Raw genomic sequence first — 27,645 nt, 5'->3', positions numbered from 1 at the left:
ATAAAATGGATGAGCGAGCGCAAAGCGGGCAAGGGGGGGAAGCTAAGTACGGCTCGGCGAGCCTTGGTGTCCAAAATGCCCCATGCTATAAATTCAACACTTAACTCGAAATTTCATTTATCAGACATTCCAACTTTGTTCTAAAGCCCTAAGCAGCCACTTTCCTCCTCTCCTCATCCTCCCATACAAAGGTAAGATCGCTCTAACGATTCCTAAGTAATTATAACAGTAATTCATGAATTATAACATGATTCTTCAACCAAAACATAGGATTTCCAAGGTAAATCCATCTCAAGCGATTCAAAGCTAGAGTTTTGGTGTTCTTTATCAGAGAAGTAGTTTAGTTCGTTGGATTGGAGCGTTTGCAGATATGTGCTAATTTAGAGGTGTCAAAATGAGTTGGCCGCCCCGGCCCAAAATTTCACAAGGGCCAAAGAATTAAATGGGCTAGGACGGGATGGCCCTTTTAATTGAAGGGCCGAAAAAATGGTAGCCCAACCCAGCCCTAAGCGGGCCGCGGGCTAGGACGGGCCAACCCTTTAAATTTTTTTCGTCTTCCGAAATAATATTTTTTAAGTGATTTTTGGTACAATTTGAGCATGAAACTTTTGCAATATGAAATAGAATCTTCTACCAACCATTCTTGCCCAAAATCATATCATAGAAGGAAAAAATTCAAGAGAACAAATATAAATTATTATTTTTAATCACTAGTTCGATCATGTTCAAAAGAAATTAAACATAATATAAATTCTAAGACTAAAAAGTATTACTCCAGTTTCTAATTACTACTTAGTAATAAGTACATTCTTTTTTCTCATTACTTTTTATCTTTTTGTTTAATTTCCTTATATTTTTTAAAAAATTAATTAATTTACTATTCTTTTCTGCGGCCTCGAAATTTTGTCTCGCCCAATCCTTGAGGACGGCGGGCCAAGAGAGGCTGGGCTTTTGAGCCTCACTTCTATATGGGCCAAAGAAATCTTAGCCCAACCCTACTTAGATAAAGGGTTGGGTTGGGCCGGCCTCGAGGGCCAAGCCCATATTGACAGCTCTAGTTGCTATCTACGTGTAGGAACATCATTGTTCTTCCCCACGCTTCTTCTTCCATAAAGTATGAATCTTTACGAAAACTAGGGTTTTTAACCATGTTCATGATAACCCTAGGTCCATGCGCCATGTTATATTATGTAATAAATTGTTATAAATTCTTCATCGTGTTCTTGATACATCATTATGATTATTGAGAATCTGTCTTTAATCCATGAAAACCCATACTTTGCATTCAATGGGTTCTTAATTACATGCACGTTTATGAACTATTATGATATTTTCAAGAAAAGCTATATATGTTTTATAAGTTCATGCAAGAATAATACGAACGATATCCATGTACATGCAAGTTATGATTTCATGAAAAGCCATGGGCAGCAAGTGCCACTTATTTTACATGTTTGTGTTTTTTTGGGAGTTGCATTAATATTAATTACCGAGAAGGCTTCAAGCAGCCTGAAACTACGTAGCCACCGTAGGATGAAGATTGCTCCACCCATGCTTAGGACGATTTCTCATAATGACTGGATCCTTTCATAATATTATTAAATCTCATATCCCCGGTAAGGTATGAGTGTTCGCCGCTGGTAGACGCAAGTACCCGGACCATGTTGTCGGTTATATTTATTTATCTCCCTACTCACAATACTTTACACATGTTATATATGTATATGTACTCATGTTCATGATCATGTTTCAGTTCAGTCTCTATTATGTTATTTCCATGTCCCATGTTATTTCATTCAGTTACTTTACATACCGGTATATTCAATGTGCTGACGTCCCTTTTTATTGCTCGGGGGCCTACATTTCACGATGCAAGTACAGATTTACAGGACGACGCATCTGCTTAGTAGGACTCTACATGTATCGGCTTGTGGGTGAGCCCCATTTCTTTCGGGGTTTAGTCAGTTATCTATTACCGATTAGTTATGCATTAAAGGTATGATGGGGGCCTTGTCCCAGCAGTTTTGTTTAGCAGACTCATGTTCATATTAGAGGTTTCATAAACTAGTCAGTCAATTATGTCAGATACTCAGAGTCGTGTTGCCATCTTTGCCTCAATTTATGATATTTCCGCATTCATGATTTAAACAAGTATTTCATTAAATTATTATGACATCTAATGTTTTATAAAAGCTCATCACGTTTCATGTTATATTCCGCTCATGTTATACCTCAAGATGATTCGGCAAGCCATGTGGTTCGCTCGGTCACATGCAGTAAGACACCGAATGTCGTGTTTCACCCAGGCCATGGTTCAGGGCGTGACACTTAATGTATAAACATGCAATGGAAATGATCTTTAGGGCCTGTTTGGAAAGCATTGGAATTGGGTGTAATGATGCGTGTATGTATTTTTATCGAAGTAATTACACGTTTAAGTCGAATTGAGTGTAATTGAGAGGGTGTAATTATACCTCCAATTCTCGGGGGGGGGGGGGGGTTGAGAATGGGTGTAATTACACCCCCGTAATTAATTACTTTTTAATTTATTTCTTTTTTGTTTATTTTAATTTATTTTTTATTTCTATTATTTGAATTTCTTTTTTATTTTTACTTTTTAATTATTTTTTAAAATGTATTTTTCTTTTTATATTATTTATTTTTCAATTCATTTCTTCTCATTCCCAACCTTTACTTCTTGTGGTTCCATGTAATTGCTCGTATTTTTTTTTAAATTTTATTCATTTAGCATAATCATGTTATTATTCTACTTTTTGAAACTACACCTCTTAATATTACTTGACATATAACCAGTGACGTTATTAGAGTAGAATTTTGATGTGAATGAGGTTATAGAATTATATTTTTCCTTTCTTTTGAATTATTTACTTAAGTTACGTTGAAACTTACTTATGTAATATTTTTTTTTTTTATTATTATTATTATTTTTTTGTATTTTTTTTTTTTTGACATAAGAGTATTATATTAAACCTTTTCTTTTGGATTTTGAATTTAGGTTATATTTTTTAACTTATTTGCTTTCACATTGCATGTTGTTTATTTTTCACTTACATCTTTTTTGTTTATTTTAATTTATTTTTTATTTCTATTATTTGAATTTCTTTTTATTTTTACTTTTTAATTATTTTTTAAAATGTATTTTTCTTTTTATATTATTTATTTTTCAATTCATTTCTTCTCATTCCCAATCTTTACTTCTTGTGGTTCCATGTAATTGCTCGTATTTTTTTTTTTTTAATTTTATTCATTTAGCATAATCGTGTTATTATTCTAATTTTCAAAACTACACCTCTTAATATTGGAAAGAATGAGTCATTAACAAACTTGACGTATAACTAGTGACGTTATTAGAGTAGAATTTCGTTGTGAATGAGGTTATAGACTTATATTTTTTCTATCTTTTGAATTGTTTACTTAAGTTACGTTGAAACTTACTTATGTAATTTTTTTATTATTATTATTTTTTTTTTTTTTTTTAATTTTTTTTTTTTTTTGACATAAGAGTATTATATTAAACCTTTTCTTTTGGATTTTGAATTTAGGTTATATTTTAAATTTTAACTTATTTGCTTTCACATTGCAAGTTGTTTATTTTTCACTTACATTTGATGGATTTTTTGCGTCAAACATTTGAATAATGTTTGGCATTATATTTATAAATATTATTTTTTTTTGTCAAACATCCAATCCATGATGTTCTCACAAAAAAAGTCTTTTTTTAAGTTTTATAATTAATTAAAATTAAATATTATTAATTTGAAAAATATATCTCAATTTTTTTTTTACAAATATATGATTATTAATTAATGTATTTTCAAGAAACAATGTTTTATTAAATAACTAATTTAATATCATTTATAAAGGCAAATATTTTTTAAATATTAATTTTAATTTTTTATAATTAAATTTATTTTAAAATTAAACTAATCGTGTAATTACGCATGTGGATGTAAAAAAGACGCTAATTACACCGTAATTACGTTATAAAACAAGCAATGCGTCGTTGTAATTACACTACATTGTAATTACTAGGCTGTGTAATTACTGCCCTAGTAATTACACCAATTCCAATTACCAGGTGACTTTCCAAACATGCCCTTAACGTAGTTCAAAAAGGGGAAATTATGCTGAGTGTCTCTTTAGGCATCTAATTTGTCAAAATTAGTCCAATAATCAACTTACTACTTGTATGTACTATGTACTATTCGGCCATCTTATTTGCCTCAATTTTAGCCAAGCTTCCATCCACGTCCTTTTCACCTTCTTCAACACTGTTGTTCAGAAACTCCGGCGGCGGTGTAGTTCCAAACAGCATTTCACATACTACTGTGAAAAAAGACAATGCTTTCTTTTTGCCCTATCCAATTCATCAATAGAAAAATGAAAATAAAAGTAAATGAAGGAAATTTAATTCAGAAAAGGCGTCCAGAGGGGAGGGAAGTGAGGAAAATGAAGACGGGTTTTTAACGATTCTGTGACCCGAACTATAGACCCAAACTCGACCTTCGGGTTGAGAGTTCTGAGTTCGGAACTGAATTTTCAACCGACATCGATCTCAAGAACCTTTGAGATTTGGAACTTGTATGTTGGCAAACGACGGGAAATAGGTATTGAATTGAGTTGGTTTCATGTGTTTATACAAAGTATATACATTATATATACAAAGTATATTAATGTAAATATGTAGCTATACTCTGTATACACTATAATTTGAGTTGGTTTTATGTGTTTATACAAAGCATATACATTATGTATATAAAGTATATTAATGTGTGTGTGTGTGTACAGTACATACATTATCTATACAGTAGTGGACTAGAATGATACAGTAAGCCAGATTGGTTGCAAACTAAATGTGTGAGCGGTATATATGGGTTATTTCCCCCTCAAAAAGTGGTTAGTTTTTTCTAAATCGCAGATTTTTGCTATAAAAACAAATGAAGGTTGTAGGCATATGCGCTGCATGTGAACTATCAAATTACTTAACAAAGTTACCTTCTTATATCATTCAATCCGATTCCAGATGTACATCAAAATTCTAACCCTAACTTGAAAGAGTCGTTGGAAAACTTTCGATGCAGGAGTAGGGCTTGAAGAAAATTGTAATTTTATTTTGAAAATATTCAATGAAGTGTGGAAGAGAGTTTATAATGTATTCGATTGGGCTAAGTAGATTGTGTGTTGGAGGAAGATGCCGATGCATCAATTTATTTTGACTGCAAAAGTAGCGATTTTCTTTACTTGTGTGATTTAAGGTCAAATAAATTACTTTTTAGATACGTTAAGGACCGTTTCTATTGTGTTTATACATTAAGAATCAAATGGAACCAAAATCCATACCTAAAGGACCATTTTGATTATTCTCTCGAGAATTTAGCAGCAACACATTTACCAAGTTAAAGTGTTTAATCTTTCCATAACATACTCATTTATTTGGATTTTTTCCTACATATTATACATTTAGCTATTACAAACCTATAACAATATTTGATATTTATGTCTTTTTTGATGGCCATAAATAAAATTACCTAAAAGATTATTTCTTTCAAAATAATAAATACATAGATATGCAAGCAAGACAATTATAGAGAGAATCTACGAAGATCTACTATGATGGATGATATTGTTATGTTATAAACAATCCGCTTCAAATGAAACATGTTTGTTAATACTAGTATATCATTTTTACACAACAAAAATCTTCAAGTGTTAGAATTTAAAATATAAGGAGTATATACGCAATTACACAAGACTGTTTACAGAAAGCTCAAAGTTTCTGCCCATAAAAGGCTAATGCTAAAGTTGAGGCGCCATTCCAAAAGTAACAATGAAAATTCTAAACGTACAATGAGTACGTAATTGCAGTTTGAATATCATACGATTATCCTTATACTCAAATGGGCCTACTTCAGCGGGCTACCAGACTTCGGGGCTTTAGTACGTATAGAAACTGGGCCTGTGCGCAATTTGTGTTGTGTAGCCCATTGGTGAACCAAGTCTTGAATTCCAGCAAAAGCAACCAAGAATTCTGCTGCATCTGTTCTGCTTAACACTTTCTTCACTGCCATTTCCATTGCCTTTAGCCTCAAATTTTGGGCCTTAGTAATAACCCTATGGATCTTTTTAAACTCAGATTGGATACAAGCCATTGCATTCTCACCCTTTTGGGCCTTCATCTTTGGGCCAAATGGAAGATGCAATATACAATTGGACTGGATCTCAGCCATTTCCTCATCAATCACCGCCTCTTCGATACGTAATTCATTTGTCAATTGAGGTAATGCCACTTCAATAGCAACTGAATCTGGTAAAGATTTTGAAAATGCAGATGAGTGGGCCAAGTGTTGAAGAAGGTCCAAGATAGTTGAGGGCCGCCAATCGCCTAACCAAGTCAATGTGGCTAGTTCTGGTGAAGGAGTCCATTTAGGCATGATTAATTGGGCCACATCTCTGAGTTTGGTTGGGACTATGGCCTTGTTGTATTGGGCCCGAAAACGATTGAGTTCTTCATCAATGAGCCCATCAACGGCCCATCTTGTTTTTAGCTGTTTTTCTAGCTTGGCTGCTCTGTTTCTCTGCTCACGCCTCCATAGCCCATGTTTTTCGCAAGAAAACTCTTCTCCTGCTTAAAATACGTTCAATCAAGCTTCGAAAAATTAAGAGAAAGTTACACATTTGGCCGGGCAGCCAAGCATAATTATATTTGCTAGCCAAATATTTAAAAATATACAATATTTATACAAAATGATGTATATTTTTCGTATATTAAGTAATTTCATATACAAAAATATACATTTGCCGGTTAGGGTGGCAAAAAATAATCTGAAGTATAATGAATTTAAGAACAAGTTCAATTAATCACAATGTGCCAATGAGATGAATCCAGAGAAAATTTCAGGTAATGAGAACCAAGAACTTCAAACAATTACTGAAAATCTTTGATGGGTTCCAGAAAATTTCCAAGAAGTAGAAAATCCCCTCAATCCTCATTCTATATGACAGTTTAAAATTCTGTGTTTCCATACGAAAAGCTCGATTAGTATTAACCCAAATGGCCAAATGCGAATTTCTAGATCCATACTTGATAGAACAGTTCATAAAAAAGAAGAGAAAAGATAGAGAAAAACAGAGAAACAGAATTGGGAATGTGTTCTACCTCGTGAAGTGGGTTCCCATTTTTGTATAGTCTTGCAAATCACAGGAGTGCTAATTCTCTCGAAGTCAATGATCTCATCGCCATCGGATTCATCTTTAAGTACTGCTTTCCCTTTGTTATAATTGGCATTTACGTGATGAGTTCCTTCGGATTGTTTCCTGTCATTGTAACAGAATGGTGGACAAGAAAGAGGAAGAATTAGTGTAAAGCAAAAGAACTTTGTCAGGAAAAGGGAAAGAATTATCAAGAACGTACAGTATGGGCAGAGACGAAGGCCGCTTCATTGTTTATTCCGTTTGCTTGCTTCGTTTTTCCTCTCTGAATCTTGCTTCTTGTTTTTTTCAGGAGTAGGAATTGTGAATATTTATATTACATGGAGCCAACAACAGAAGAGTATATATACTTGTTTGGGAAGTAAAGATCGGGTTGTAAACGAGAAATGAGATATGCTGCAATGTCAAATATGATCCTTTATGGAGGAGCGCGTTTACAATAAGAGAAGGAGTACCTCTTTCAAGCATTCGAGCTAATAAAGCATATCCCTCAAACTTCTTACTATAAATTTGTCAGCTTTCAACATAATCTGACGTAAACTCAGTATTGGAAATATTTATTGGGTCTTGGTCCATCCATAAGGGGTGCTTATTAGCCGGTTAGTCCATTACCAGTAGTTTGTCTTCTTCCTAAATCCTAACCTGCGTATAAATACACTATTATGAGTGTTGAAAAAGGATAATTGTCCGCATTAAATTACGGCTAGGGTTTACAACAGAGTAAAAGCTCTGCAGGATGTCTAGGCTGTTGAAACCAAGGAATTCTTCCGCTTATGTGATAATTCCTACCGACTCGTAACTCAAATCGTGATTGCTATAGATCCACTTCCTCTCAGAAAAAAAAAACTGTAAATCTCTTAACTAGTTTTACTTCACTCAGAAACTTGAGAAAAGAATTTGGTAGTCTTTTAAGATTATGCATGTATCCGCTCGATGGTGTATTGTGTATGTTGGAATTATTAGAGCAATTAATTAGCAAAACATAAAATCTAACTCCAATGAAAATGAGGTGCCTTATTGTAGAGGCGGATTTTCGCCTACTGGCAGTTTTGACCTAAATTCTATATTCGTCATGAATTCATTAAATATGAACACAATGACTCAAAAAAAATTAATGTAAAATGTATAAGCTTCAAATTCTGAATTCACCAATGCAATTAATCTAGCTGGTTGATATGGGTAATGCTAAGTTTTTGTTGTGTCTAGAGGTGGCAATTTGAGCCCATATTTAGAAAATTAGCCCATTTTACCCACATGTTAGTGAGTTAGGTCCCTCATATTTCAGGTGGGTAAATATGGACTTCAAGTCTCTTTTTAACCCATAAAAATATGGGCAAATATGGGTATCCATATAAGAACACACTAGACCCAATGACAACTCATTTTGAAAATGAGAAATTTCTTTCTTACCTCCCACCCCAACCCTTACCCCCACCACCCACTCCGCCATGCCCCCCACCCCCACCCCACACTTTTTTTTTTTTAATTTCATATACTTTATTTTTCTTTATAAAAAACTTATAAAAAAGGAGAAATTTCTTTCTTACCTCCCACTCCGATCCCTACCCCCACCCCTACCATACCCCTCCCCCCACAAAAAAAAAAATCAATTTCATATATTTTACCTTTATAAAATTTTATAAAAAATGGAAAAAAAAATTCTTACCCCCACCCCACAAATTTCAATTTCAAATATTTTACTTTTATAAAAAATGAAAAAAATTTCTTACCCCCCCCCCCCCCCCCCCCCCCCACCCCACCCCCCCCCGACCCCCCCCCCCCCAAAAAAAAAATCAATTTCAAATATTTTACTTTTATAAAAGTTTTATAAAAAATGGCAAAAAAAAATTCTTACCCCCGCCCCACCCCCTCCACGACCCCCCCCCCCCCCCCCCAAAATTTCAAATTTTCATATATATTACTTCTATAAAAAAATTTATAAATAATGGAAAAGAATGTTTGGCCCCCCCCCCCACCCCCCCCCCCCCCCCCACCACCCCCCCCCCCCCCCCCCAAAAAAAATCAATTTCATATATTTTACTTTTATCAAAAAATTATAAAAAATGAAAAAAAAATTCTTACCCCCCACCTCACCCCCTCCATGACCCCCACCCCTCACCCCTGAAATTTATATGAAAAATTAATTTAACTTGACAAAAGAAAAAAATTATAAACATACACTTGAAATAATATTATACTTGTATAATATGGGTTAACCCATAATCAACTCTACCATTTATTACCCAACCCATATTTACCCACATAAAATATGGGCGGTATGAAACCCAACTCATTTTTGTTCAATCAATTTTCAACCAAACCAAATCCAACCAACCCACCCATTTGCCACCCCTAGTTGTGTCTAATTAGGATATTGGACAACACAAATGTCCTCCAGTAGGAAGGAGTATGTCTGTTTTTTATGAGATTATGCCTGTCTTTACATAATTCAGCCCCACGGTCCTTTTTCCATCTTGGAACCGGAGCAATTAATTAGCAAATCACAAATCTACCTCAGATGAAATTGAGGTCCTGTTTTTAGCTGGTTGATGTCGATAATGCTATGCTTTATGTATCCTAACTAGGATAGATAGGATAATAACAAGTTGCAATAAGATACATAGAAGTACTTTTTTCCTCAAGGGTAATGGTCGAAGATCATGGCCAAATGATATATATTAATTCCAGGGGATGTCAATTAATATATTGAGGAAATACATAGCTGCTATGAGCTTTTGTCCAATAACAGAGATATTCTCCTAATTATATTGTGACAACTTATGGTTACTACACAATTGTAGTGTAGTCTTCAACCACCTTTTTGCTTTGGAGCGCTTCAATTTTCACAGTATGAGATTCGAGTAAAGCCGACTAAACAAATTAAATCCGTCCAGCTAAACTAAAATCTGAGTAAGACTACACTTGAGAAGATGCTTCAGACGTCTATATATTTGCTGAATATATATATATGACAAAATTTGACGCACAGGTACAGTTGATTTTGGTGTGTACGCATGTCACTTTACCACACCAAGTTATCTAACACATTTGAATATAATAGCTAAATCAGGATCGTAAAATTAGTCCATGAAAATATGATAAATCCAACCCGCTCAAATTTTGACAATCAATGGCTTGCCCATATATTAGCTCATCCAATTTTAGCCTAGCTCATTTCGGCTCATCTAAAAATTGCGCGGATATGTAGTCCGAATTCACCATAGAAACCTTGTCAATTTTTTTTTTTTAAAGATAATGTTATTAGATACTTAAAAAATTATAAAAGAACAAACAAAGAATAATCCAACCCATTTTGCTCCACCCATATCCAACTCAACTCGCTCATTTGACACCCCCATTTGATACAATAAAAGTGGTTCTTGCTTAATTACTCAACTATGAAGAATTATGTCACAAAGTCATTAAACTTTATTTTGTATTAATAAAATCACTCAACTTAGAGTTTTTAATATTATAAAATCACTCGGCCAAGTTTGTCGAAACAAAAAAATATGACATGATAAAATAAATTAATTTTTTATATCATGTAGACATGTAACCCCACAAATAAAATAAAATTAAAGAAGACTCATATCTTATACAGACCCACCCACCCACAAAGTAAAATAAAACAAAAAATTTGAAGTCTAAAATCAAAAAGAAAATATCACCAATAAACGAATACTGACAGTTTTCAGCATATATTGGTGGTGAAATAATAGTGGTTAAATTAGAATGAAGAATCGTTTATCGGGTAATTAGTATCATTAGTGTTATTAGCTTGTTTCCCAAGAACTCGTCTAATTCTTTTATTAGTTTGTTTCCCAATAACCCGTCTAATTCTTGCTTCCTGTATGTTACTGTGATGGTGCGTGGAGTTAATTAAATTCAATGAATTTTTTGTTGCAATTATGCTCAAATAGTAAAGGACTTGAATAATATGGGCTGATTGGCAATATACTTTGCAGCTCCTCTATACTTAGATACTACACCTCTGGCAAAACTCATTGCTTTTTCTGTAGAAAAGCAATACAAAATTTGGTTATTTGTTTGTTGGTGATATTTTCTTTTTGAATATGGAGTCCAAATTGTTTGTTTTATTTTGTTTTGAGGGTGGGCGGGTCGGGTATAAGCTATGAGTCTTTTCCAATTTTGTTTTATTTGTGGGGTCTTGTCTACGTGATATAAAAATTAATTTAATTTATTTGGTCATGTCATATTTTTTTTTTATGACAAACTTGCCCGAGTGATTATATAAGAGAAAAGACCTAAATTCACTGATTTTATTGATATAAAGCAAAGTTTAATGATATAATTGCTCATAGTCGATTGACCTTTTGAGATATTTATTCTTTCGGCATGCTAGATATGTTTCGTTCTAGATTGTGTGTGGTGCCGTTTTTATCTAGAATTTAGGCCTATGACTCCCTTAAAAGTTAAATTTTGCTGGTCGATGAAAATCTAGTTAATTTAATTGGCTCACCATTCATATGCAGAGGACATCTTATCATGGGTGAAGTAACATATCACCAATTCACCATCACGCTTAATGTTACGCGGCGCCTTCCTGAGACTTCTTGGAAGGGCGACGTAAGGCTAAGCAACCGATGATTCCAAGGTTACCGTCCGCCAACCGAGGTCCCCACCGCACGCCAGACGAGACTCGTCAAAGTGCCGTGCGGGAAAACCAATGTCAAAAGCAATGAGAGAACAGAAAAGTGAATTGAGAATGAGAAAGAAAGAGAGCTTGTTTGCATTAATGAAAGCTATTACAATGAGAGTAAGCGGTGTCGAGGGAGAGACACACCAAGACAGAGAATTGATTGCTTGCTTGAAAGTTTTGATTGCTTGATCCCCCCTAATAATGCTTTAAAAATAAAAACCGACTAGACATAAATTTGCTAGAGAATCACAACCAAAAATACATAAAGTAAACTATTCTATATTTACAACAAAAGAGATATTTACAACAAAAGAGACCTAACTAGAGCGGGTCCATGTGCACCCTCGGTCGTGGCACCCGTGCGCGCGAGCACGCGCGCGCACACCGGGGCGCGTGCACGGGCGCCGGGGCGCCTTCGGCGCGCAGGCACAGGCGCGCGCACGCGGGGCGCGGGCACGGGCGCCGGGCGCCGGCAATCAGAAAGGTGGCGCACCGGCCACCGGGCGCCGGGCACGCGTTGGGGGGCCACGGCCGGCGCGAGGGCGCGAGCGAGGACATTGATGGGGGTGACAGGGCGAAGCAACCTTGTCACTTGGGGCATCCGAGACCACGGGGCCGCCTATGGCGCTGGGCGCTAAGAGGCTTGTCATGGCACCATGGGGCGCGTCCAAAGGGTCATGGGGCATGGCTGGAAAGCCGCCCATGACATTAAACATGTAAGAGTATATTTTCAACTAGTATCTGGCAACTTGATTTGATTGTTCATAAGAATGACAGGTGTTGGGTTAATCCTTACAGTCTGGCAAATTTGTATGCATATACTCACTCATTTTATGATCGGTGACTTTCCTAACTGCTTTTTAGTGCAGATCAAATGTTTTATGGACCGATGGACCAGGATAATGCCAACATTTGAGGGCCAATAGGAAATACTGATGATTTGTGATTTTAAAGACAGGGAAGCAACTTTTGCATTTGATGTCTGCATCAAATCAATGAATGTATGATATTTTATTTTCGTACATACATTTGTTGCTTAATCGTAGTCAAGTGATATGTATCCAGGGGCGAATTTGTGTGTAAATTTTTGATCACGTGAACACATGGTCATTCAACTAATCTCGATATATTATGTGTATATTTATGAAAATATATATAATATTAACTAAGTGAACACATGGTCATAATAGGCTGATTGGAGCACTGGTCAAAGGTTATCTTTGTATTCTCAAGGTCACGGGTTCAATCCAGAGCTCGGGCAGCTTTTTAAATTTTTGCTATTATTTTCTAAAGCTACCTTTTTACCTTCCTTTTTATATTATTACTCAAGTAAAAAAGTATTTTTACTTCATATTGCATCATATACTTTTCTTTCCTTTATTTCTAATTATACCAAGTCCCAAAAAGTAAAAAAAAAAAAACTCCATGGCTGCACTACAACGATGAACTCATGAGTCATGACAATCAAGAAACTTAGAAACCCATAGTTCATAGCTAGTACATAAGCCAACAATGAACCCACCAAAATCCATCAAGTAAAATTAAAGTTCCAAGTTTCAAAAGACAAAATCTATTCTCCATTATAATACTATTCTCTAATCCCAAAATAAAATATCTCATAACAACAAGGTGTCCGGTAAGTCTTGAATTCGAATTTCGAACACCCTTTTGGTCTTTTTATTGATTTTTGAATTTGAGTTTCTGAATTTTATTGGTTTTTTTTTTTGAGTTTTTGACTTTTGGGGTTTATGGGTTTTGACTTTTGAAAGCTTATTTTCTTGGTTCTTTTGAATTTTGGGGTTTATGGGTTTTAAGGAATTTGAAAAAAATTCATTTTTAGGTTGGAGTCATCATATTGTTTCGAAGGAGAAGTACCATTTGCACTGCGGCCGTAAAGTTTTGGACCTCTTGGATCGTATTTGCACTAAATTTCGAGCTCGATAGACGGTAATGAACACTTCTCTATAATTTTGAATGCGAAAGGGGTGTGATTCCTCTAATTTATTATAAATGTGGAAGGGTGTGATTCCCTTATATTTGAATGCGAAAGGGGTGTGATTCCTCTATTTTATTATAAATTTGGAAGGGTATGATTCCCTTATTTTTGAATGCGAAAGGGGTGTGATTCGTCTATGTTATTACAAATTTGGAAGGGTGCGATACCCTTACATTTTAATGTGAAAGGGGTGTGATCCCCCTATTTTATTATGAATTTGCAAGAGATAAATTTGTGACTAAGTTGAATAGTTATTTAAATTTGTAGGAATCAAAATGAATAAATACGTGACTAAGTTGTACATTGAATAAATACGTGACTAAGTTGTACATTGGACAACCAAGTTCTAGTAGCCGTCCATCTGTTAGCATATAGCTCCGGAAATTCATTTCGTGGCGAACCCATCCTCATGAAATCCTAGATTCGCCTCTGTAGGTATCATCACTTTAATCTTTAATGCTAAAGTTAAATTGTTTGATTTGGTGTAGAATTCCCGACGGGTAAGTGTGTGGTTACTCAAAAGAATTTAGCTGATGACTCTCTTTGCAATACCTTTCAGACATTAATTAGCAATTAAAGGACAGGGGAAAAGAGCTCAACCAGTAAATTCTTAGAATGTTACCATACAGGTTAAACGCTAGCTTAATGTTAGGGGCCACAATTTCCAGCAAATTGCTGGGATGGAGGACCACGTACAAAAAGAGGCATTGTTTTTTTTTTTTTGTTTTTTTCTTTTCGTAGTAGAATTTTCACAATGGTGTTCAAATTGATTTTCTAATTATAATAAAGGAAAAAGGCCAAATATACCTTGTACTATTAAAAAAGGGTCAAATATACATTTTCTTATACTTTGGGTCCAAATATATTCCTGCCGTTATACTATTGGTTCAAATATAACCTTCCACTGTTAAAGTTTTCCAAAGTGGACATCTAATCCTACGTGGCATTAACATTTGATGAAGTGGATGTCACGTGACATGCCACCTCAGCACCCCTAACCCATTTTACCCCTCTCTTCCATTTATTCTTCCACCACTGAAATTCCATTCCCCTTCACCATTATTGCCACCATCATTGCCAGTTGCCACCAATTGGACCTTAAAAATTGGAAAAGCAGTCGTTTTGCATAGATGCAATATTTTCTCAGCTAATCTGTCCGCTTTCCTCTCTGCTCCCCTTTTTACCAGCTATATTTAACCTCCAATTTTCCAGAAAAAAAATTATTTCATTCATAGCCGATATAGATAGTGTGAATACTGATGACAAAAAGAACAGAGATGGTGTAATTGTTGTTACTGTATTTTAACCATCTTAATTTCCCAACTGTTATGCCACTGTCATGAATTTCAGATAAGCTACAGTAATGTCTATACTTTTCCACCAAAAAGTAGCTAGTCAGCTAAGTGAACAAGAATAAGAAAACTATGGCTAACATCTCTAGCAAACTAGTTGGCTCTATATACTGCCTTCCCATTCTGCCAGTGGCTTGGTGGCAATGATGTCACTAGTGGCAAAAATGGTGGAGGAGAATGGAATTTTAGTGGTGGAAGGATAAATGGAGGGGAAGTAAGTAAAATAAGTTAGGGAGTCTGAGGTGGATCTCACGCGCATCCAGGATCAAACGTTAAAATGGGTTAGGAGTGTTAGATGATATGCGTGGCGTCACTTTGTCGACAACTTTATCTCGTAAGAAAGATATTCAACTAATAATTAATGAAGGGTATATTTAAGCGAATTCAAAGATAATATATTTGGGATATTAACGAAGGGTTTTCAATATTAGAGGGTTATATTTGGCCCTTTTCCGTTATAATAAACTAAGTACGAACGGAGTCGGTGTCAGGAGAGAATAAAATTTGACTTATATACAACTCGTGGATGCAGGTAATATGGAGTAGTATTTCATTTCTGACATCAATGATTAGTAGGCATACCAACTACAGTAGTGATGACCATAAAATGGGAAAGAATGAATGAACTCACTCAGTATTATTGAGGAGCTGTATTTTGCCTTGGTGTCGGCTAATCATATGTTCTTTCCTTGGTATAATATCTTCTTATTGGATATGGTGGACCCACTAACGTTAATGCTCACAGAAGATAAAATTTAACTCCCAAAACTGAAGCATAATTATATCTGAATAAAAATTTTAATACTGTATTCGAATTTCAAATGTTGATATACAAAACCTGCCAAATTGGGGGTATTAAACTGCATTTTACCAAGTAAAAGATGTTATAATACATTATCTCTCATTGCATAGGGCCCAAGTTGGCGCACTCACGTGATTGTCGCCAAGTTGCATAGAGTTTGTGTTCTTCAATAATTTGTTTAGCATCCCAAAACGTAATTATAATTTTTTCTACTTTCAAAATCTTTGCCGTTTTCTTGTTATTCTGTAGTGTTACTAGAATATTGACTACCTAGAAGACATACACGCGATGCCATTCAAATCCTTGATATCACCTAGCAGAAAAAGCAGCAAATATTAATAGTATAACACGATGTTTCTTCTTCATTAATATTTTTGCTTCTATCAATTGCGACTTCTCAAGATAGTCGATTATTGCATCAAAGGTATAGTGCTAACACATCTGAGGTCTGATTAATTAATTGTAAATAGTCATACGATATAAAACAAAAAGATTATGCACCGTATATTATTTTTAATTTATCTATACAAATATAGAACTTGATGTTGCTTGGAGATATTGGACTACCTAAAGGACAAAATTATTCACACCCCATTTTTTACCAAATCAATTATAGCATGGCATATACTATTTTTTTAGTATTGCTATCTTTTAATTGATATGAATTTTCATTTATTTAATAATTATAAAAGATTTGACAATTGACATCAAGATTGAATGTCGATAAGTCTTTCGCCTATGTCCCGATTTTATTGTTTCAGCGAATGTAGTTTAATTATCAATAGACCATTGCAATCCACAACTAAGGGTATCGCTATGTTTGAAAAGGTCATGATATCTTTTTTTAATGTATAAAATTGTTCCAAAAGTTGGCACTTTTCTTAATCAAATAGAAGATGCCACTCAATTATTTAACTTTGATTAATGGAGACACAGTGGCTGGATTCAACCAATAAATCGACGGTGCTGAGGGTGACGTTAATTTGTCAAAAAAAATTGAACTGTTTGATGTACTAAAGAAGATTGACAGTTCAACCAATACAAACAAAGGTTAACTTGCCCTTTAAGCTATATGGGCTCCTCTAGATTAGAACTCTTTTTAGAAAAATTTCTAGAAATTTGAAAGAGTCTATAATTGGACCTTTTTTGATCATTTTTGAGCATTCATAGTTCAACCACTTGTGATAGATAATAATTTTGTAACTTTACCACTACGGTGAGTAAAAACTCAATAATTTATTATATCAATTTTTTTTATCATTTTATTTTATATCGAATAAAATTTAGTAATCATACATAGCTTTTACATTACAGTAATGTCTTGTCTCACCAGACAGAGAAAAAAGAAATCACTTCTGTTTTGTGCATGCAATTACTTGTTTGGAATTATAATTATTGTTATTTTTCTTACTCGCAAGTCTCAACCTAAAGACAAGAAGGGTTGCTCAATGGTCAGCACCCTCCAACTACAATCGCGGACTAATGGGTTCGGAAGCAATAATTCTAAAAAAGGTGATCATAGGGGAATTAAAAAAAAAAAAAAAGGGAAAAGGGGTTAAAAATACCCCTCTACTTTGAAAAAAGGGCTAAAAATATCTTCCGAACTTAGAGATATATTTGAAAACTTTAAGGACGGGAGAAGTATTTTTAACCTAAAATAAGTTCGAAATATATTTGTAGCCCTTTTTTCAAAATAGAGCGGTATTTTTAATCCTTTTCTCTAAAATAAAAAAAAAAAGAAGTCTTAACCTAGACCCAATTTTTCGAAGTTCATATTTTTGTCCAAATACTACCAGACTCTATCATAACTAAGCCACTGCGGGAAAGTACGATGATAAGGTCGTAGCCTGCCTAAAAGGAAGCGTAGTTAATGCCAAATAGGCCCCTTTCCTTGGGCCCAGGCTAAGAGCAGGTTTGAAAATATAGAGCGCTATGTAATAAAAGCAGTAACCAATCAAAACAAAAAACATAGTCTAAGGTAAAACAGTGACTTAACCCTGCCATCATATCTTCCTTTTGCACGACATTCGCCCATATCTCCTCTCTTTCTCTCTCCCCTTTCAGTTTCAACAGAAAGTAAAATAGTGGAAAAAAGCATTCACATTTGGAATCTCCTTCTCTGTCTCTCTCTGTATCCTTTTTTTTTAAACAATCTTTCGGTTTTGAAATTGCTTTTATTGGAAGGAAGTTAACAGAAATGGGCAAGCTTTATTTTTTGTTGAGTTGTTAGAGACAGAGCGTAACACATAAATAGTCAGATAAAGTAATAGCTGAGTGCAGTTCACGGTTTTTCTTCTTTTGTGCTATGGGGTTTTAAAGATTGATTCTTGATTGACGCGCTTATTTTTTGAATTTGATTTGATATATAGTTGTGTTAAGAAAAGGGAAGTTGAGTTGGTGTTTCAAAATTCAAAGCTATGGCTTTTTCCTCCATATTTTGCTGCGTCAAGGGTTCAGATCGGTATGTTTATTAAATTCCTTCAAAGTTATTACCTTTATCACTGTATTGTTCTAATTAAGCTTTATGTTAAGCTGTTTTTACAAGTTTTCTACTTGAATGTTCTAATTAGACACTGTTGCATTTGTTGGAATGATATATTGAACTGAGAGCCTCTAGTTTTATTTGAATAATTTCTTGCTGTGTAGCCTTCTTGTTGTGTTAATTTGGGAAATACTGCTAATGGAAGTGCAGGAATCTCTTTCTTTTTCTTTCCGCCCTTTTTTCTGAATTGATTTTTGATTTGAAATAATACAGAAAGGGGCAAGCGAAGAAGCAGCCAACATGGAGGGTTTTTTCTCTGAAGGAGTTGCACTCTGCTACAAATAATTTTAACTATGATAACAAGCTTGGAGAAGGTGGTTTTGGAAGTGTTTATTGGGGCCAGCTCTGGGATGGATCTCAGGTAATTAATTGCTATAATAGACTAATAGACCAGCAAGGGCGGCTCAGTTGGTTGAGCATGGGGTTTCCATAATGGAGGTCTCAAGTTCCGAACCCCCTGCCTGCAACAACAGAGGATTTGCCTAGCTCGTCGCACTAGGCTTGCCGAGTGCAGGTTATCTCTTCTGTGTGGTTTGCGGGCAATTGCACAGGAGCGGGTTTACCATGTGCGTACCCGAAGTTAGCGGCTGCGGGTTCCCTTGTCATAAATAGTGAATGCCTTCTTGCTTATTGATTTTGGAAAAAACAAGTACTATATGTTTTCTCCTTGTTAAATGATTGGAGCAATTATATGAAACATTACGTAGAGTTGCTTGAACAATATTGATACACTTGAGTCTATTCCTATAGCTTTAATTTAAAACCACGGTTAGTTTCCCATACAAAGAGTTGGATCGTGGTCATTCACTTGGATTTATGGATCTCAGAGGAAGCTTTTCAAGGTAGTTGGTCGTGAGTTTTTGGTAGTAATTATGGCTGTTAATGATATCATAGGTTCCAGGCCCTAGCTGGTAAATAGATGAATCTTGAAGATCATTCGGATTTTCTTTGAGAGTTTGCTTAAGTCTCTGATATAGACACTTCGTAAGGAGGTTTACATAAACACTTAACAGTTTTTTCAATAGGAAAGTTCTTTAATTTTTGTATGGTTAGGTTAAATCCAGCAACAAGCTTTTTTGGAATGGGGCTCCTTCAAGGTTATTGATGGCCTTTTGAGCCCCTCCCAAATGGACAGAAGAAGAGACTAGGGAGAACTGGATAATAAAAATAATAATTTCCCCTCTCCCTTCACAATACTAGATATAAGATAAAGGACCTATGACTATGGAGGGACACTGTTTGATGTCACCAGCAAACACCATATGATGTTACCATTCTTCTCTCAAATGTATGGTTGCTACTTGAGTCACAACTAAGATCACAACAATATCAAAGTGGATATCAGAGTTAGTTCACAATTTATTTTCAAACGGCAGTGGCATATTGGCATTAGTAGTCAAAAATTCCTCTTTTCAAAAATGTTTGTTCTTTTCCTTTCCTCTTTTCTACAATCCATCCTCTCTGTTTTAATGTTTATTTGAACCACTTTTGTATTTTTCAAATCATAACCGATACATCAAGTAAAGGAAAATGTAAAGATTTGTTGTCTATCACCTAATGCAATTCTAAAAAACGGTATGCATGCAGTAGGTCTGGTATTCGGACAATGAAAAGAAATTCAGACATGGTTAAATAGGTTCGGAGACATTCCTAGATTGTCTGATCTACAATTTTTACACATTATGGTGATTTTTCTGGGTTCGATATTCGTAACTTAGAAATATAAACTAAAAGAATTATGTGCATAGGAGCATCTTTCCTCTTATAACCAACTCAGAATCTTTTTATGTTCCATAATTGGTGCTTAAGAGTACACGAGCATAGCCTCCATTAGGATTCACACCACATTTTGGTTGGAGGCTGCAGGTAAGCTATATGCTGACCTTTCATTGCAGTGTGAAAAGTTATATGAAGGATCTCTTCATTTTTCCTTTTTCACTTCAACCGAAAAGGGAAAGGTTCTCTTCTTTGTTTGATTCACTGGCCTTCTCTCATCAGATAGGGGAAATCAGTATCAAGGTTGCTTAAAGAGATAATAAAATACATCTAAGTGTGTCTTTGAAATGTAGATCCTTTTTTGGGATCCAATTAATTTGGATTGAGCAGTGATTAGTTGATTGATAGTTTGGTGCGAACTGGATTTGTTTGCAACTAGATGTCCAATTCAGCCAAAGGTACGTTTTGTTTATGTGAAACGTGGGATACCATCGTTCGCATCCCAATAATGGCGAGATTAGTTGAATTTTCACCATATAGCTGAGCTGGGTCGGGGTTAGTAGGTGCCCGAGGATCAGTCAAGGTTAGCCTAGTGTAGTTTACCTCTCCTGTGTGGTTTGCGTTACACTGCAGCGGGGTTTACCCAGTGCGCACCCTAAGGGTAGCTGATGCGGGTTCCCTTGTCATTAAAAAGAAATTACTTTATGGTTTTAAATCCGTTATTTGGCACTAATCATTCCTAAAACTTAGATTTACAGGATAACTGTCTTCACTGCCTGATTCTCCCTTCCGTAAACCTTATACTCGACCAGTTTGTTAGGTTAAGATACTCTTTTTAATTTTAAAATAGGAGTTGATTCTTTTATGATGTAGTTTGACAAATATATTGCAATTCTGAATGGGATATTAATATATTACTTTGCCATATATTCCTCATTTTAATGCTATTGATTCTTTAGATTTCTCTACAATAGTCCATCACTGTTTCACCTCTTTCCTATCTCACTATTTCTCTTATCTGATTTACTGGTTTTCTTGTTGGTACTGATTTTGGTCAGATTCTTCTAAGGCTAATATCTATCTATCAGCAAGTTGTAACCTCAAAACTGAATCAAGCTTCTGCTGAAAAAGGAAGAGAGGACAGAGTGGTATAGGCACATTTAGAAGAAAGTTGACAGTGGCCGTGACTTATATATCAATTTGTGTGCGTGTGTTTGCTTGTCTTTGAAAGATACATTTCTTGAACTAACATATTTTCCTGAGGAACTATAATAAAAAGGAGTATGAGAGACTGGCAAAACATATTTAAATTGAAAAGACATCACGTGTTCTGAAGTTTGATTTCTTCCCTACGATGTGTGTGTACAATGAGTCATAGAACTTCACCTACTGATCATGACACTATAGTTTTTCTTGATGGATGCATATTTTCAGATAGCGGTCAAAAGGCTAAAAGTGTGGAGCAACAAAGCTGAGATGGAATTTGCTGTTGAAGTTGAAATTCTGGCTCGAGTACGACACAAAAATCTGCTAAGTTTACGTGGTTACTGTGCTGAAGGCCAGGAACGTCTGATTGTATACGATTACATGCCTAATTTAAGCTTACTTTCTCATCTTCACGGGCAGCATTCTGCCGAAAGCCTTCTTGATTGGAAGCGACGAATGAACGTCGCAATTGGGTCTGCTGAGGGAATTGCGTAAGTATTTAACATCCTTGATCCTTCTTTCTTACTTTCCTCTTCATTTGTTTAACTCTGATGTGCATGACAGCTATCTACACCACCATGCGACCCCACATATCATCCACAGAGACATCAAAGCGAGCAATGTACTGCTCGATTCTGATTTCCAAGCCCAAGTTGCTGATTTTGGATTTGCAAAATTCATCCCAGATGGTGCCACACATGTAACCACAAGAGTAAAAGGCACTCTAGGCTATCTTGCACCAGAATATGCAATGTTAGGGAAGGCATCCGAGAGCTGTGACGTCTACAGCTTTGGTATTCTTTTGCTAGAGCTTGCTAGCGGCAAGAAACCGATTGAGAAGCTCAATGTAACTGTGAAACGCACGATCACTGATTGGGCCCTACCGCTTGCATGCGAAGGGAAGTTCAGTGAACTTGCAGACCCAAGATTGAACGGAAACTATGTGGAGGAAGAATTGAAAAGAGTGGTTCTTGTTGCACTCGTTTGTGCTCAGAATCGACCTGAAAAGAGACCAACGATGCTTGAAGTTATTGAGCTGCTAAAAGGAGAATCAAAAGAGAAATTTACAGCTTTGGAAAATGATGAGATGTTCCAGATTCCTCCAGCTGTGGATGACGATGTTTTGTCAGGAGCAGAAGGCAATGCAGACTCTGTTGCGTCGGAGGAAAAAGAACCAAAACCAGAAATTGAGAAGGTAGAGGTATAGGCTTAAGAGAATGTGAGTAATTGATTGTGGCTTGTTCATATTGAATTTGTGTAGGACTTAAATGTATTTTTCGGGGAAGACATACTGATATCCATTACATGGAACGAAAGTTACTTTTTTTTGGAAGTGAAAGTATCATTTCATTGGGTTGTGCAAGTGTGGATGTTACTTTTTGCTCGTCTTTCTTGTGATTTCTCGTGTAATACGTTGAACACAAGAAATGAAAACTGTTTATATGCTGAATGGTGTTTCTAGGTCTTCATCAGGTTGGAAATTGATTTGGCTTGGACTTTGTACCCTGGACTCGGTCCAAATATGTACACTGTTGCAATGACACTACTGTTATGTTAGGCCATAAGTTATGGTAAATATACCTTTGTGCAAAAAAAAATCTTATCTTCGTGGTTTCGATAAATAACAGTGCTTACAGAAACAAAAGAATAACAAAAGCTGTAGTATCCCATATTATTGAAGCAAGTCTAGTTTTTTCCTAATAATAACGGAGATAATAGTCAAAATACCCCCCAACGTTTGACCAAAATGCCAACTACACACCTAACCTTTGCGTTGGACCTATTACCCCCCTGAAATTTTTTTTTTCAGTATTAAAATGCCCCTTTTTTGCTGATGTGGACAAGAGCGTGAATACACCGCTCGGTGGCGCGTTATAGCCTTTAAAAAAGAGCATGTGACGTGTTTTGGAGCGCCAACTGGACTGCCACGTAGATGCCATGTAGATTAATTTGAACTCCCTCCATTTTTACACCCAAACGGCTACTTCATCTTCTTCTTCACCCATTTAATACCCATCTCCATTTTTTTGTCAAAAAAGCAAACAGCTCCATAACTTCAACCACTCCAATCGTTATACCTCTAAAAATCAACACCTTAATCGCTCCAATCGTTGGAAAGAGGTTCGTTAGCTAGGGTTTATTTCTCATTTATTTCTCTTTAAATTTTCGTTCATGTGAAATTTATTGTTTTAAATTTCTTGAGTGATTCTTGCTCATATTTAGTCATTTTTCATTTCTTAGGGTTTGTTATGAAAAAAATTGACCTTGGTCGATTGTGTATGGATGAGAGTGATCCTATGCTTAGAACCGTGGTCCAATGTCAACACGGGAATTTGTTGCAAATGCAAACTTCTTGGTCTAAAAACAACCCTGGAAGAAGATACTGGTCTTGTCCCTATTATGGTGTATGGTCTTGCTCCCATTTTTTGATTTATTGAAAAATTAAATTTGTAAAATTATGCTCTGTTTTGCTATTTTTCAGGCTCAAAAATGCAAGTTTTTTCATTTGGAGGGACGGAGAGATGAAGTTGATCCAAGATCAAAATTTATCCTCCCAAAATTGGTTAACAAAATTAGAGATTTAGAGAAGGAATTGGTGCAATATCGGAGTTTGAAGATGGAATTGGATGAGATCACTACTAACGATAATAATTCGGTTAGTGTTGACATGGGTTTGGTCGAGGTTGATGGACCAAAAAAGAAGACACAAGGAAGACTAAAGGGGGTAGGTTCCATAGGAATTTCATTTTTTGTTTTGTTGTTTGTGTTGTTGTTGTGTTCATAAGTTTTGTATTCCGTAGTGGCAATTCAAACAATGGAAAAATCAAATTGCCATAGATAGTGGTAGTGGTGGTAGTGTCTCGGCTATGTTATGTTTTGTTTGCCTTTTGTTATGGCAAATTTTCTAACATATACATCTATTTTATCATGTATGAATGAAGAAGTTTGATGTTAAGGTGTTTTGAAGTATTTATCCGAAATTAAAATTAAAATCAAAATCACATCCACATAACATTAATCATTGTCTTAATCAAAATAGTAGCATACATGGACATGTTAAACATAGACAATTGAATAATAGAGATCTACTAATCAATATTTATGATCTCTATCTCTTTTTTAAATACATGAAATCTATGCCATCTCCACACTCACATTTACACACCCAAATCTCTAGTGTGTCTCCCTCTTTCAAACCTTTTGAATCTATAAATGCCTTCCACCCTTGGCATAAACGAGCTTTTTTCCCAATTAAACGTCATCTTGTGAACGGTGTCATCTTGATACTTTAACACGGCATGCGTTGTTGTCGTTGGAAAAATGTCATGATGTTCATGTGGAAGTATCTTCAATGAACAAAAAAGAAAGTTTACATCGTCGGTTTTCACGTAAATCAAATAATAATAACAAATATAAAAAAACTTACAAAATCATCGGTTTGCACGTAAGAACGGGTTAACTTTTTCACAAAGAAAGCTAGCATCTTCTTTTGGTATGATGTAGATGTTATATGTTGTTGTGTTTGTTGTGCTCTATTTCTTTGGTGCACTAGTTGTTGTGTTTGTTGTGCTTGCTACCGGTTGCACGTTGATGTTGTTGTTGTAGTTTAGGTTGTTGTGTGTGTGTGTGTTGTTTATATAGATGGTTTCAACATTTTTTTGCACGGATTGCCCTTCGTTTGGGGTGGTCTTTAAATTTTGCCACTCAAATTTGTGGTCTTTAAATTTTGCCCTTCATATTTGTGGTCTTTAAATTTTGCCCTTTGCTTGGAAAGATGAGCGAATACATGAAATTTGGGTTCGAACCCCCGCTCAAGCATAAAATAAAAAAATAATTTCGCAAGGCGGTAGGGGAGTGTATGCGGATCCGGCATACAATCTTTAAGAAAAAGTTAAAGTTATGCGGATCCTAAGATAACTAAAAATCTGCCCCTCAAGGCAAAGTACGCACCGGCGGACTTTTAGTTAAACATAACTAAAAGTCGCCGGAGGCATATAAAATTTAAACTTTGCCTTATAAGGCAAACTTTTTTTTTTTTGGTTGAAGTCTATCAACAGTTGCTAATCTACATTGTATTGCCAGCCAAAGTGTGAATTTGTATCTGGGATGGACATTTGGTTCCATGTAACTTCGCTATGCCCCCATCGGCATACAGTTGTGAAGGAATTAGCAAAGTTATGCCGGACCCGGCATACTTATGCCTTATGGGCAGACTTGACAGAAGTATGCCGGTTCCGGCATAACTTTGATAATTTCTTCATAAGTTTATGCCGGATCCGGCATAAAAGTTTGCCCATTAAAAGTATGCCCCCATCGGCATAAACTTGTTAAGGATTTACCAAACTTATGCCGATGGGGGCATACTTATGCCTTATGGGCAAACTTTGCCTTGAAGCATATATATGTATTTTTTCAAGCATATATACCAAAGTTACATGGAAAAGTATTATGCTACAACCAAATGTCCATCCCGTATACAAATTCACACTTTGGTGCAATACAAGGTAGATTAGCAAATCGTTGATAGACTTGACCAAAAAAAAAGTTTGCCTCGTAAGGCAAAGTTTAAATTTTATATGCCCCTCCGGCGGACTTTTAGTTATGTTTAACTAAAAGTCTGCGGAGGGGCGACTTTTACCTTGAGGGGCGGATTTTTAGTTATGCTTGGATCCGGCATAACTTTAACTTTTTCTTAAAGATTGTATCTCTGGATCCGGCATACACTCCCCTAGTCCTGCCTTGCAAAATTTAAAGACCACAAATATGAAGGGCAAAATTTAAAGACCACAAATATGAAGGGCAAAATTTAAAGACCACAAATTTGAGTGGCAAAATTTAAAGACCACCCCAAACGAAGGGCAATCCGTGCAAAAAAATGCATTTAATGGTCCTTGACCATGTTGGATTTAGTGCCATTTAATGGTCCTTGACCATGTCGTATTTAGTGCCTTTAATCGTCTTTGTTGACCATATTAAATTCATGCCCGTTCTTTGAATTTGTACACGTTTAACTTCCTATGTCAAGCCGAAATGGAATTGGAACACGTTAAACGACTATGTCTTGTAGTGTTGTTTTGATTAAACGAACAAGACAAAATACTAAAATGTTGTTTTGATTAAACGAACAAGACAAAGTACTAATATGTTGTTTTGATTAAACGAACAAGACAAAATACTAAAATGTCAATCCATAAATGTGTACATTGAAGAACCTGCGGACATTTTCATCATAATTATATTTTCCATGGTTTGCTTGGATGTGAACGAGTGCTTTCTTGGCTTGGGTTTGCTTGATTTACCTCTCCTTTTGTCATTTTCTCCTGTATCTCTTGTAGTTTCTGGTTGTGATTGCTTCATTGCCTCTCCATTTCGACTTACTATTTGCACTTGGCTTGTAGCCAATGTCACCGATGTGCTTCTTGATCCGGTCACCTTTGCTTTACTAGTTGACACAATCCTGTTGCTTGACATGCCAGTACATTCACGCAAATTATACCAAGGAGTTAGTAATGGAAACAACACATAAAATAACACTTAGTAATGGAAACAACACATAAAAGAACACTTGTGCGTATTAAGGCACTCACGTTAACTTTTTTGAACCCATTTTACGCACGGAAAACACCCATTCCCATTACTCTAGGCCTTTTATATGGTGCACTAGTGCCACTTCCTCTTCCTCTTTTAGCGATGGGCTGTGCACTAGTTCTTTGCGGGGACGAGACATGAAGCATGAACTTCGAGTTCTTTGCGGGATTATTTCCTCTTTGCTTGGGCGGTTTTCTAGGTCTTCCTCTTGGCCTCTTTTCAACGGTACTAGTTTTGTTGGTGGTTTCTTTGGTCTCCCCATGACCTTGCTTGAAGATGGTGGTTGTGATGTGTTGGCCTTCCACTGCTGCTGGAGCTTCTTTGGTTCTGTCCATGCTTTCTTGAGTCTTTTTTGGACACCCTCTCTTGTTGTGGCCTCTATTATGGCGATTCTACAAGTCATGGCCATTCCGGTTCTTGGCATCTTCCCGGACTTTGGAATTTCACCCTCCTTCCTTCCTTCTTTTGAGGCTTACCGGCATGCTTTTTATGTACGGTGGAGCCACGCTAGGGCGGGTAGAGACAGAGCCACATTTCCATGTTTGTATT

General features: G+C 35.8%; 2 protein-coding genes across 2 annotated transcripts; one reads left to right on the top strand and one right to left on the bottom strand.

Moving 5' to 3' along the window:
- Window positions 1-5,724: 5,724 nt before the first annotated feature.
- Window positions 5,725-7,011, bottom strand: LOC132044774 (uncharacterized). Its single transcript, XM_059435290.1, has 2 exons — window positions 6,951-7,011; window positions 5,725-6,643 (listed from the first exon to the last, which is right to left on the bottom strand). The coding sequence occupies exons 1-2, from the start codon at window positions 7,009-7,011 to the stop codon at window positions 5,925-5,927; spliced, it is 780 nt and encodes a 259-aa protein (XP_059291273.1). The 3' UTR covers window positions 5,725-5,924.
- Window positions 7,012-18,033: 11,022 nt separating this feature from the next.
- Window positions 18,034-22,957, top strand: LOC132044773 (PTI1-like tyrosine-protein kinase At3g15890). Its single transcript, XM_059435289.1, has 5 exons — window positions 18,034-18,306; window positions 18,413-18,504; window positions 18,799-18,946; window positions 21,736-21,998; window positions 22,072-22,957. Exons 2-5 carry the CDS (start codon window positions 18,461-18,463, stop codon window positions 22,712-22,714), a joined length of 1,098 nt encoding a protein of 365 aa, XP_059291272.1. The 5' UTR covers window positions 18,034-18,306; window positions 18,413-18,460; the 3' UTR covers window positions 22,715-22,957.
- Window positions 22,958-27,645: the final 4,688 nt, after the last annotated feature.

The sequence above is a fragment of the Lycium ferocissimum genome, unplaced genomic scaffold (genome assembly GCF_029784015.1).
Source record: "Lycium ferocissimum isolate CSIRO_LF1 unplaced genomic scaffold, AGI_CSIRO_Lferr_CH_V1 ctg518, whole genome shotgun sequence".
NCBI lineage: Eukaryota > Viridiplantae > Streptophyta > Magnoliopsida > Solanales > Solanaceae > Lycium > Lycium ferocissimum.
This window is presented reverse-complemented; position numbering and strand designations above follow the sequence as displayed.